At 50.5% G+C, this 12,882-nt stretch overlaps 1 protein-coding gene across 6 annotated transcripts in view; it reads right to left on the reverse strand.

The window, feature by feature from the left end:
• Positions 1-12,882, reverse strand: part of NPHP4 (nephrocystin 4) — a 111,824-nt gene that overhangs the window by 29,014 nt on the left and 69,928 nt on the right. For all 6 annotated transcript variants that reach the window (XM_027060605.2, XM_027060603.2, XM_027060606.2 and 3 more), the window contains one exon: positions 12,268-12,455. In XM_027060605.2, the coding sequence (XP_026916406.1) occupies positions 12,268-12,455 (188 nt within the window). The remainder of the gene's footprint in view (positions 1-12,267; positions 12,456-12,882) is intronic.

The following is a 12,882-nucleotide window of genomic DNA, read 5'->3' on the forward strand; positions in this document are numbered from 1 at the left end:
GCGAGCTGTAGCGCCGGGGAACACGCTCACGGAGCCCCTGGTGAGCCCAGTACTAAGTCTCGGGAGGAAGGGCCACGTGTTTACTCAGCAGGGGGAACGGGTTCCAGGGTCCTCTCCCCACCCCAGGGGGGCCCACACAGTAACGCCCCGTCTGCTCTCAGGACCAGGACAGTGCTCCCTGTGGAAGGAGGGAAGCCGGTCGGGACAGGACACAGCACTGGGGGCTGAGAGCGGTTGGGGGCGGAGGGCCTCGCACGGGCCCAAGGGATACAGAGCCGGGACCAGCTGCCACCGGCCTGGCACCGGCCACAGCGAGGGAGGTCACAGGGGCACCTCCTGGAGCGGGGGAGCAGTTAGGAGTCAGGACAAAGGCTCAGGGAGGGCCGGCCGTGACACCATGCAGGCCAGTCCCGAGCATCACATCTCCAGTGACCAGACGGAGTCACAGGCTGAATGGAGGCCAAGGACACCCACCACCCCTGCCCCAGTGCCACCAGCCAGCTGAGACATCCGGTGCTCTCTGGACACCCCTCCATAGTGGGTGGCTCAGAGGCATGGTGGACACTGGAACAAAGACCTGTGACCAGCCCAGCCCCAGCTCAAGGCACCGATGCCACAGCTCCACCCGCCAGGTGCACCTGCGCTGCGGAGAAGGAACAGCTCGGGCACCGGCTTCCACGCCGGTCCGGCTTCCGACTCAAAGAGGCAGAATAGATCTGAACCCTGCGGGCCAACTTCCCAAACGACACCCACAGACACCTGGCCCTGGGGGCTCCATGCTCCACCCCAGGGTCCCCCAGGCTCAGACTCTCCACCCGGGTTCTACTTGCTCGCCAATGTCCCCGCTGGACCCTCGACGCTCCTTCCCAGCCTGCGAGGCTGGCTCCTTCCCCCTCCCCATCGCTACCTCCTATCAGCTGCCCGGTCTTCTTGATGCAACATAATAACTGGGGCCCCCCCACCACGCACCAAACACCGCGTGGGGATCACATGGGAGAAGAGGATGAACGGGTCCCAGCCTGATGGAGCTCACGGTCTCAGGACAACACACTGAGCCCAGAGCTGATGGTGTGCTGAGCACTTGGAGGAGGCCTGTGGGGCTGTGGGGGCCCTCCTGGTCTAGGCCCAGCCTCAGGGCTCTCATGCGGGAGCCGCCCAGTCCCCCCGCCCCTCGCAGGCTTGGGTCCCTTCACTCTGTCCGGCTCGAACGACCGGCTCCTCCGACCGGCTCCTCGGCGGCCTCCCCCGAGGCCTCCGCTCCCTGTGGTCCATCCCACATCACTGCCACAGCATCCACAAAGGGAGCCCTGTGCCACCTCCACCACCCTCAGAAGTCTGCGATGCTGCTGACCATCTACTGAACCAAGACAGACCCCAGGGGCAGTGGCACCTCCCCAGGGTCCACTCAGGCTCCCAAGCTTACCTCCCTCTCCGCCCTCACAAACACCGAGCCCCAGCCCCCCACCCCCACCCCCGGGCTCCTTCCTGAGCCTCAGTCCAGCCACACCCCCGTGGCCAAGTCTCGCGGAGGCTCCTCCTCTGGCTGGACGGTCCTCAGCCTCTGCCCCTCCTTCCTGACTCACAAACACCCTTGCTCCGTGAAGGCATCCACAACTCCCACAGATGACACGCACGTTCTAAGACTACAGTCTACAATCACCAATGAACATGCAGCAGCTAGGAATATCTAGGCACCAAATGACAACGCAAAAATCTAGAGACACGAGGAGAAACAGATAAAAACATAATAATAGTAGAGAACAACTAATCACTTTGTTTTCAAGGCAGGTCAAGTCCACAATAAATAAGGATATGAAAGACCAGACCAGCTAATCCCTGAGGTGGAACGTGTGCATATATGTACGACACTGCTCCCCAACAACAGAATACATCTTTTGAATGTATTTGGGACGTTAATAAAAGTTCATTATGTGTTAGGCCACAAAGAAAACCTAACTATACTCCATAAGGTAAAAATATTACAAATAATATTCTCTGATCACAATGCAACAAACCAGAAATTGGAAACAACTTTTACAAACAAATTTACAACTTTTAAATAATTCAATGTCAAAGGGGAAACAAAATTGAAATAGATTTTCTAGAAAAGAATGAAAATTCTACTTATCTGAATCACCAAAACATAATGCAGCAACCAAAGGAAAATTCATAGCCCTGAATACTCTGCATCCATAAAGACAGAATTAAAATAAATGAGTTAAATAACTCAAATTAGAAAAACAACAGTAAAGAACACCCGCCCCCCCCCCAAAAAGTAATAAAGATAAAGGTAAGATTTCGTTGGTTTGAAAACAAATAAACAGCAAAACCCACCATGAGGTGCACTTCTGAGTCTTTGGAAAGACAGGTAAATAGAAATGAGCAAGTGAGGAAATGTCCCTGTGCCAGGCAAGTCTGCTCCTGCCCCATGAGGGCCGTTCTCTTCATGTTAACCTATGGATTCCCCAGAACCCCTAAAAAGGGTCTAACAAGTTCATTTGGAAAACCAGCCCAGCCAGAATGTACAGAGAGGTGGGGGACGGGGAGGGGCGGGGCTGCTATAAATACAAAGCGCAGCCAGGTAGCACCTCTGACCAAATAGCATGCCTGCCTTTCGTGGTCAGATAATCTGATGCAGAGTCTGACAAACCACAGCCCACAGGCCGATCTAGCTGGGAGCTAAGAATGGCTTTCATCTTTTTAAAGAGTTGTTAAAAAAAAGAAAAGAAAAGAAAAGAAAAAAAAAGAAGATTCCAGAGGGAACATATGTAACCCAGAAAGTCTAAAATATTTACTATCTGGTCCTTAAGTCAGTTTGCCAACCTCTGGTCCAATGGAGCAAAATATAAAATCCAGAAATAAACCCACTTAATAAAAAAATGTTGGTACGTGACAGGGGTGGCCCTCAAGTCCCTGAAAAAAAAAAAAAGATGTCCTTTTTAATAAACAGCACCGGGTCAAAAGGAGAGACATTTGAAAAAAGATAAACTTGGATCCCTATCTCCCATCACACAATAGAATAAACCGCAAATAAACCAGAAATCTCATGTGAAATACGAAACCTACAAACCCTCCAAGAAAACGTGTGCTTCTCTCTACGAGCTGGCGAGGAGGACGCCCTCGTATCCAGGACTCGGGAAAACTCAGAAGCAACACAAAGAAGACTGGCACATTAGACGGGACGAAAACAAAACTTTACTTTGGAAAACCCACCAGAAGCAAAGTAAAGACAAAGCAGGAGAACGTATCTGCAACTGACGTCACAGGCAACAGTTAATCCCCCTAATAAACAGAGTTCCCAAAACAGAGGACAGAACGGACAAAAACTCAGGGAGAGAAATGGAAAAAGATAGGAATAGAAGTTTGCAGACAAGGACAAATCTAAAAGACACTCCACTTCACTCGTTATAACAGAAATGCAAATTAAAACTTCACAAAGATCCATCTCACGTGATCAGACTGTAAAACTCCCAAAGGTAAACAACCCATTTTGTGGGCAAGGCCCTGAGGAAAGAGGCAGCCCCAGGCACTGCCAGTGAATCACAGGAAGGTCATGGGCTAAGCCGGTGGGGGGGGGGGGGGGGGGGCAGGGAGCATAGGTAACCCAGTGGGAGGGGCTAACCCGGTGGGGGGCGGGTGCTGGCACATCTGTAACCTGACAGCTTGCCAACGCACCCTAAACACACAGCGCCAGGCGCAGAGAACACGTTGACCCCGGTAACTAACTGCCACCTTCTCTGAAAGGCAAAGCCCTGGAACCAGCCCGAGTGTCCCTCAGCAGGAGACCAGGCCGAGTGAAGCACAGGGCAGGTGCCCAGAGCAGTTCGATGCGGCGTGGAAACCATGTGGAGTCAGGTTCGGGGCATAAGGTGAACTGAAAAAAGCAAGTGAGAAAGAGTGTTATTTGCTATGCTACCTGTTGAACAAAGAAACAAGGAGAAATAGAAATATCGTTGCTTACTTTTTAAAACAAACAAAAACATCAGAAGGAGAAGCTGGAAACTAAAAGGCTGGTTACCTCTAGGAGGCTGAGTGGGGTGTGGATGGTCTGGAGAGGACAAGGGGTTTATATTTTGAGCCATGTAAATATTCCAACATAAAATTAAAAACAAATGGAAACCAATGAATCTGACTGAATATCAAATTGGTACCAGCTCCCCAGAATCGTCTCCAGGTCTGTCCTCAGCGGGACGTGGCCCAGGAAGGGAGAACGCCAGAAATCTGAGCCCTCCACTCAGTGTCTGTGCCCTTAGCATTAACAGTAGCAATGTAATTCTTCTTTTTTTTAACGTTTATTATTTATTTTTTGAGAGAGAGAGAGAGAAGCAGAGAGAGAGAGAGAGAGAGAGAGAGAGAGAAGCAGAGAGAGAGGGAGACACAGAATCCGAAGCAGCTCCACGCTCCTAGCTGTCAGCACAGAGCCCAACGCAGAGCTCAAATTCACGAACCATGAGATCATGACCTGAGCCGAAGTCAGACGCCCAACTGACTGAGCCACCCAGGTGCCCCAGTAGCAATATAATTCTGAAAATACATGATAGAAACTGTAAGGAAAAGTAAGTAAATACATTATCAGGAAACACGATTCCCAGTATAAAAAGATACAAATAAATTCCTTTGAGGAAAAAACTAAATCTCAATGAGGAATACCAGTGTGAACTCATGCTACAATATACTCTCCAGCTCTACCCAGGGAAAGGCTTAGAAGCAATGTGACCCAGAATCAAAAGCACCCCAGCCCTGGGTCTCTAAGCGTGCCCCACACAGGAGAAGCAGCTGGTCCAGGTCGGAGGCAGAGAAGGCACATGGGGAGCCCAGGACATGGGGCCGTTCCAGAAAGCGAGGCTGCGTCAGGGCTCCTGGCCCACTGGGAGGTCTCCCACCGGCCAAACATAGGGAAGCCTGAGCATCAGAAAGTAGTAACGATTGGGGGTGCCTGGGTGGCTCAGGTGGTTAAGCCTCCAACTTTGACTCAGGTCATGATCTGAGGGTCTGTGGGTTCAAGCCCCATGTTGGGCTCTGTGCTGACGGCTCAGAGCCTGGAGCCTGCTTCAGATTCTGTGTCTCCCTCTCTCTCTCTGCCCCTCCCCCACTCACATCCTGCCTCTCTCTCTCTCAAAAATAAACAACAAAAAAAGTAGTAACGATGAATTTAACACACTGAATAAATATCAGAGTGATGTTCTAAAAACAAAACAAGAACACGGACAGGACATATATCAACTGTGGACTGTCCCTACTGGAGTAGCTGTTACAACTTCTTACTCTGCAAACTGGAAATTCAAGGGAAAGTATCAAGCTTTTGTTCTGTTTTGGAGAATGTATATGTAGTTCACCCTTGGTTGATAAGGAAAAATTTTTTGTTAATAGAAGAATGTCAGTTAATGGAGGGAAACCAAATGATAAAATCAGAAAAACTACCACTTACAAAATTCCAACTCAAGTTTATTTATTTATTTTTGAGAGACACTGAGCGAGTATGCACAAGCAGAGAAGAGGCGGAGAGAGAAAGAGAGTCCCAAGCAGGCTCCATGCTGTCAGCGTGGAGCCCAATTTGGGGCTCGATCGCACGAACCATGACATCATGACCTGAGTGGAAACCAAGAGTCGGGACGCTTAACTCAGTGAGCCACCAGGCGCCCCGACAAAATTCCAGTGAAAGACTTGACCCAGGCAAAGCTCCACCAAGGATGTTAGAAGAGTGGGTGAAAGTTGTTGGGTGGGTACTCACGTGGAGCCCAAGAATGGCCTGAGAACTCCGTGCTGAGTGCCAAGGGGAGCCACCTCCCTTCCCTCAGAGGCACATGGGGCGGTGCCTCACCCAAGGGACCAAACCAGCACCCTCACCATGAGCCCTGACCTTGACACTGCAGATGGAATGTCACATGAGGCACGTGGAACGTCGGTGCCACATCCAGACCCTGACGGAGCACGTAAGCCCTGACCCTCTGTGCGCAAGACCTACCGAGGACCAGAGTCAGTAACAGTGTGCGGAAACCATCACATGCACGCAGAATGAGGGATGTTCTCCAGGACCACTCACCTGGGCCCTTCAAACAGCCACTGTCGCTGGAAAGAGAAGGCAGGGGACTATTCCAGAGGAAAGGACATTAAGGAGGTAACCCCCAATACCACACAGGTCCCAGACTGCGTGTCACAGAGAAAAAGCAGCCACAACAAACATTATGAGGGAAAACGGGGATGGGGCAGTGAGACTCCTGTCCATTCCAGGACAACGGTGGAGCCATTTCTCAGTAAAGCCTGACACTGTGTTTAGAGGTGAAGTGTCACCTCCCCTGATACTGGCTTTCAAATGATCAAGGGAAACAGATGAACAGCGAATGCAAGCGTGTCACAGTACACAGACACGGTTTTGGTAGGTGGGGACGTGAGATTGTATGCAGAGAAGGCACAGGACACAGGAGAGCCACCAAGGAAGAGGCAGCACCCAATGGGCCCAGAGCGGGGCTGGCCAACGCCAGCACGAGAGTTCTCCAGACCAGGGGGCTCCCAGCTGACCCAGAGCTCCAGCTCCCGTGCTAAGAAAGGTCCCACTGGCCTAGACATTGGGAGGAACGTGTTAGAGACACCCAACTCCAGGCCAGAAAGCAAAGGAAATAAGGGGAAGAAGGCGTCGCATGTGTGCCGGAGGATAGGACCACAAATGGCTGAGCCCTTCTGAAAAGAACAGGGACAGCAGTTGGCAAGGGAGCTCTGTCCTGAGGAAAGGAGGCAACAAAACACAATTCTCCTCACGAGCCAGAACACTGAGAAACGGGAGCCTGGGGCAGAGGCAGCCACCAGGTCCAGGGCCGTGGGTTCTGGAAACTTCTGTCCGGGAGGCTGCCACGTCTCCCGCGGGATCAAATCTACTCTAATGGATGGGCATTGGGGAAAACTGCTTGGCAAATCAACTAAAGATGACCACGTGTGCCCTAGAGCAGTTTCACTCGTGGGTGCACACCCAACACCAGTGCACGCGCATACATATGCACCCAAAGAAGGCGCAAAAGCCGGAAACGAGTCACATGTCTGTGGGCAACCGAATGGATAAATGGTGTGGAATACTCAGAGGAAGAATTTCCATACAGCCAAGATAAAGGCCGAACCACCGCTCCACGCGGCAACCTGGATGGACCTCGCGGACACGTCCAGCAGAAGTGAGACTCAGAAGGGCACGCACAACATGATCCGGCTCCAGTCCAAAAGCACAGGTGCGCTGGTCTACAGTGACAGACTCTGAGAGGCGCTCACCCCTGGAGAAGCCAAGGATGGGGGGCGGGGGAGGCCCAGGTACCAGTCTGCAGTCCTATCGGGGTGGCTGGGCTCGTGGTCACACAGCGGTGTTCACTTTGTGAACACTACAACGTTTATAAACATTAACTCAAAACGGATCACAGACCTAAACTTGAAACACAAAACTCTGCTACCCAGGAAGACAGGGGACACAAATCCAGGTGACCTTGGGTGTGGTGACAGGTTTTTCGCTCTAATACCAAAGACACAAGGCACCCATGACAGAAATAACTGATAAACCGGACTCCATTCAAATCAAAAACGTCTGCCTTCCCAAAGACACTGGTGAGACCACGAACAAGGGGAGCCGCAGGCGCAGAGAAAACATCCGCAAAACACACATCTGATGACGGTCTTTTGTGCAAAATAAACAAGGAACTCTTAAAACACAACAGTAAGAAAACCTAGTCTACAAATACGCAAAAGGAACGGGCAGACAGCTCCCCAGAGAGACGGGCACGTGGCAAGTCACTCTTTGCGGACAGGCTCCCCATCGCACGCCATCCGGGAAACGCAAGCCAACCGGCAGCGAGATACCACCGTGTACGTGTGAGAACGGCTAAAACCCACAACACCGACAACGCCAATGCCGAGAGGGCGTGGAGCAGGCCCGCGCTCGTGGCTGGCGGGGACGCAACACGGTGCAGCCACTCGGAAAGACAGTCCTTCAACAGCAAACATACCCTTACCTTGCGACCCAGCAAATGTGCTCCCAGGTGTCACCCAAGAGCGCTGAAAATTTATGTCCACACAGAATCTGAGCGAAGATGTCTATAACTGCTTTATTCGTAAAGGCAAAAACTGGAAGCCGTCAACATGCCCTTCAGTAGGGGAACGGAGAAATACACGGTGGTCCCTCCAGACGATGGAACGGGACGCAGCGCTAAAAAGAAATGAGCTACCGAGCCCCAAGAAGTGATGGAGGAATCTTAAATGCATACTACTAAGTGAAAGAAGCCAGTCCGAGAAGGCTACGTCCTATACAATTCCAAGCATATGACACCCTGGAAACGGGAGACCGTGGGGACAGGAGAAAGATCAGTGGTGGGGAGGGGGGAGGGGGGCGGGGAGAGGGAGGGTTGAAGACGTGGAGCACGGGGCATATGTGAGGGGTGAAGTTATTCTGCACGATACTGTACGGGGATCTAGATGTTCGGTGTTTGTCAAAACCCGCAGAACGTACACCACCAGGAGCAAGCCTTCGTGCGAACTCTGAGCTTCAGTTAACAACAAAGCGTCAACACTCGTCCATCGACTGTGACAAACGTCCACACCTGATACGAAAGGCTGCTAACTGGGGAGACTCTGGGAGCAGCGGGTATTTGGGAACTCTGGACGACCAGCTCAGTTCCTCCATAAAACTAAAACTTCTCTAAAAAATAAAACCTATTAATTTTCAAAGGCTGGTGCAACTGAACACTTTGTTACACACATGTTCTATCTCAACAACAGAAAAAAACATCCTAAGTGAGGCTCAAGAGAGGCTAGGTGCTAGACTGCGAGGACCCCAAGCTGGGCCACAAGGAAGGACCCCAAGCTGGGCCACGAGGACCCCAAGCTGGGCCGCGAGGAAGGACCCCAAGCTGGAGCTGCTGGAGGGAGCCCAGACCCACCCAGGCAGGGGCAACATTGGCTAAGTCAGCTGGGTAAGACACAGAAAGGAACTTTTTTTTTGGACTTGAACTTAAGAATTCTGGACTTTGAATTCTAATTCATAACGACAAATTTTGATTTTGGAGTTTAACTTCTTTGGACCTCAACTTGCAAGGAAATTTCTTTTTTTTAAAGTTTTTTTAAAGTTTTATGTTATTTTGTGGGTGAAACAGCACAAGTACGGGAGGGGCAGAGAGAGAAGGAGAGAGACAGAATCCCAAGCAGGCTCTGCACCATCAGAGCAGGGCCCGATGGGGGCTCAAACTCATGAACTGTGAGATAATGACGTGAGCCAAAACCAAAAGTTGGACACTTACCCGACTGAGCCACCCAGGCACCCCAGGAAATTTAATTTTTGAACTAATTTCCCTCTGAGAAATTCATACGGTAAAGGAGCTTATATGCCAATCAGGCCTTCTGTACGGAATCGCCTAAACACTATCCCTTTAACCTCACCGCAGAACCTCCGAGAGCTGCCCTAGAGAACGTGGCCAGATGGGGCTCAAAACAGGAAATGGAAGAGGAGACACGTTCTCGGCAACAGGTGCATGGGAGCCTTGAAATCAATGCACTATTCTGATCCAGCTCAGAGCCTTCTGGGGACATGAGCTCAACTGTCCACCAATGGTCCCGGGAGGATGGGCAAAGAGAAGGCAGTCGGTTCGGGAGAAGTGGCCCCAAGAAGGCTGGGAAACCCAGGGAGCTGAGAGAACAAAACCTGGGAATGTGGCACAGGTCCTTTCCTGGCCCATGTGCTTCCAAGCAGAGGGACCTCCTGCGCCCACCCTCTGCCCAGTGCAGGCTCCTCCCCAGGCCAAGGACAGCTCATCAGCCAGAGGGTTTTGGAGAAGGAGCAGACCTGAGCTGCACCCCCTTCCCCTCTGTCTTTTCAGACTTGCCTGCAGGGAGAGAGGATGCCAGGGGCCTCAGACAAGCAGGGGGCGAGGGCTCTGCCCTGGGGTCCGTGGCTGGCGTCAGCTGTGCAGCTACCTCTGCCGGCAGCAAAGCCCATCGGATGGAGAGGACCACCAGCAAGACGCCCGGCTCTCGGACCCACCAACGCCTGCAACAGCTCTGACCCTCTCGACCGATTCTGACCTTGTGACCTCCCCCCACCCCCCGGCCCAGCAACTTGGCTGACCCTGTCTGCTGTTTTCTAAGCATTTATGCTTATTTTCAGATTTCTCTCCCTCCACTTTTTTTGGATTTGTTCTGGTTTTTCCCCAAACTTCATGAGTTGAACAATTAGATCAGCATTTTAAAAAATGCTTTCTTCTTTCCCAATACAAGCATTTAAAGCTGTAAATTTCCCCTGGGGCACCTGGGTGACTCAGTTGGTTAAGCATCCAACTTTGACTCCGATCACGGTCTCACGATTTGTGAGTTCAAGCCCCACATCAGGCTCTGCACTCTAAACATAGAGCATACTTCAGATCCTCTGTCTCCCTCTCCCTCTGCCCCCCCTTGCTTGCTCTCTCTCTCGAAAATAAATATAAAAACATTTAAAAATAAATAAATAAGTAAATAAAGTCATTTCTATTTTTATTTCTTCGTTAACCTATGGAATAATTACAAATATATTTTAAAATTTAAAAAAAACAAAAAACCCGGCAGTTCAGAGCCTTTTTTGGGTGAGGGAATGGTTGATTTCTGATCTGCAGCGTTTCGGTCAGAGAATGCCACACCTTCAGATCGGATACTGAGTCTCCTGGTACAAGGTGATGCCTGCGTGATGGCCTAAAACATACACACACGTCTGTGAATGATCAGTTTCCATAAGTCTCAAAGTATGCTTGAAAAGAACACATATTCTCTAAACTGGTCCTGCAGGTTTTGTAAGATCATCTTTTTAGACCGTATTTTACAATTTCCCCCATTATTTTCTGCCTGATATGTCAACTCACTGACAGGTCGGTCCAATCTTCTGTGACTGCAGGCTTGTCAATTTCTGCATAAAGTCTATCAATTTTTCTTTTATATTTTGAGGCTATGTTTTCTGGAAGTTCAACAGATACAGAATTATTTATTTTCTTAGTGATTATTCCCTCGATTATATTTCATAGGTTTCTTTATCCTTAGCACCGCATTTGCCTTTTGCCTCTTTTGTCTGTGCTAATGTCGTTAAACTACCCTCATTTGATTAGCATTTTAACACATCGGTTTCCACCTGCCCTTTCTACTTAAGAGACACAAGGTACCCAGCTCTGCCCCTTACCATGTGACTGACCATCGATAAAAACAACACTTTTGATCTGTTTTGATCTACTGCAGTTTAAATCCACTGGTTTATAATGATACCAGAAACAAACTTCGGCCCCACTCTCAAAGGATGCTAGGGAACTGGCTAATTATTGTGAAAATTAGTAAATAAAAGGGAAGAACTGAGCATTGTTCTGCCTTTCCTACGTGAACTGTACCTCAGAAAGTTTCTCTTCATGGAGGCATTCCAGCTGACAAATGAAGAGGGGTTCCAGAAGGAGAATGCCACCACTTAAACCCTGAGCATAATTATCCGCCCATCAGCAATGGACCTAGTGGCCACCGACACGGCACAGACAGAAGCGACCGGGCCCTATGCAGCTGCCAGAGGTAGTGAATGCAACCCCGGCCCCGGAGAATTCCTGCCCAAAACAAAAACATGCCTCTGGCCACGCACATCGATCTCACTCCCAAGGTACAGAAAAAACAGGGGACAGAGAGGGAATGTCATCACTGGGAAGCAAAACCCCAGTGCAGACTGAGGGGAGCTCCACGGGACAAGCAACGTGGCTACTTCAACAAACAAATCGGAAGCAGAGACTGGGGACGGCAGAGGGACCACAGACAGACACAAGAGCGACGCCACTGCAACGTCCAGGGAAACGTACCCGAGAAAACCTTTAAAAATGTTATCTCCTCAAAAAAAAAAAAACAAAAACAAAAACAAAAACCCTTCTTCAACCTCAAAAAAAAAATGCATGAAGTTACTGGGAAAATGTTAACATCAGCTATTTGATGGCAGTATGGGATTATTATTCATTTCAAGCAGGATATACTGAGTTTACAGTGTTCAGAAAGGACTCCTTAGTTTTTAGACACATGTAAGGAAATACTCGCGGATGAGATCAGACGACGTCTGGGGTTTGCTTCGAAGCGACCCTGGCTCGGGGAGGGGTCTAGGGTGGGGGCCCGCCGGCGGACACACTGGTTCCCTACACCGTTCCTTCCAATTCTGCACGTGCTGGAAATGTTTCATCACGCGTCATTTGAAAATAACAGAACTTGCAGACAAGGCTCGGTGCCGGGCTTCTCACGCCCACCAGACGCACGAGCACTTACCAGCATCGGAGGAATCATCTCTGTCGGCAAGAACCAGGAGATGCAGCGGAGAACCGGGGAGCGTCCTGCCCGCCTCGTCCAGCCTGACCAGCTGCAGCCGCGGCGTTGTCACGGGCGGGAAACGGTACAACTGGAAGGTGAAATACACGGTCTTTGGCCACGGCGCTGCCCGGCTGTCTTGGGACACTCTGAATCCAATAAGAGCCCAAATTAATCGAGCCTCCAGAGCACAGAACCTGGGCTTTCAACAGCCCAGTGCCACAGGCCACACGCCGCCTCGTCCACCCACCGGGCGGCTCCACCGGGAACTCGGGGAGCCCGCTGGACAGCAACCCACTTCAGCCCCAGCTGGAGAACCTGCCCACGTAGCCACACGAATACCGAAGAATTGACTAACACAACACATTCAATCACAGAAGACCAGGCAAAAGCAGGTTTGACCGCGTTCAGAAATGGCTGAGTGGGCATCGTAGTAAGATGAAAATAAAAACAGACAGCGTCCCTTAGTCTGGTAAGATCTCAGCATGGAGGGTTCTCCCAGCTCAGAACCACACAGAAGTGTTTCTTCAACGCAAGGAAAGCGAGAGCCAGAAAGAGGAACACAGAACACTTAAG

The sequence above is a fragment of the Acinonyx jubatus genome, chromosome C1, assembly GCF_027475565.1.
Source record: "Acinonyx jubatus isolate Ajub_Pintada_27869175 chromosome C1, VMU_Ajub_asm_v1.0, whole genome shotgun sequence".
Taxonomy (NCBI): domain Eukaryota; kingdom Metazoa; phylum Chordata; class Mammalia; order Carnivora; family Felidae; genus Acinonyx; species Acinonyx jubatus.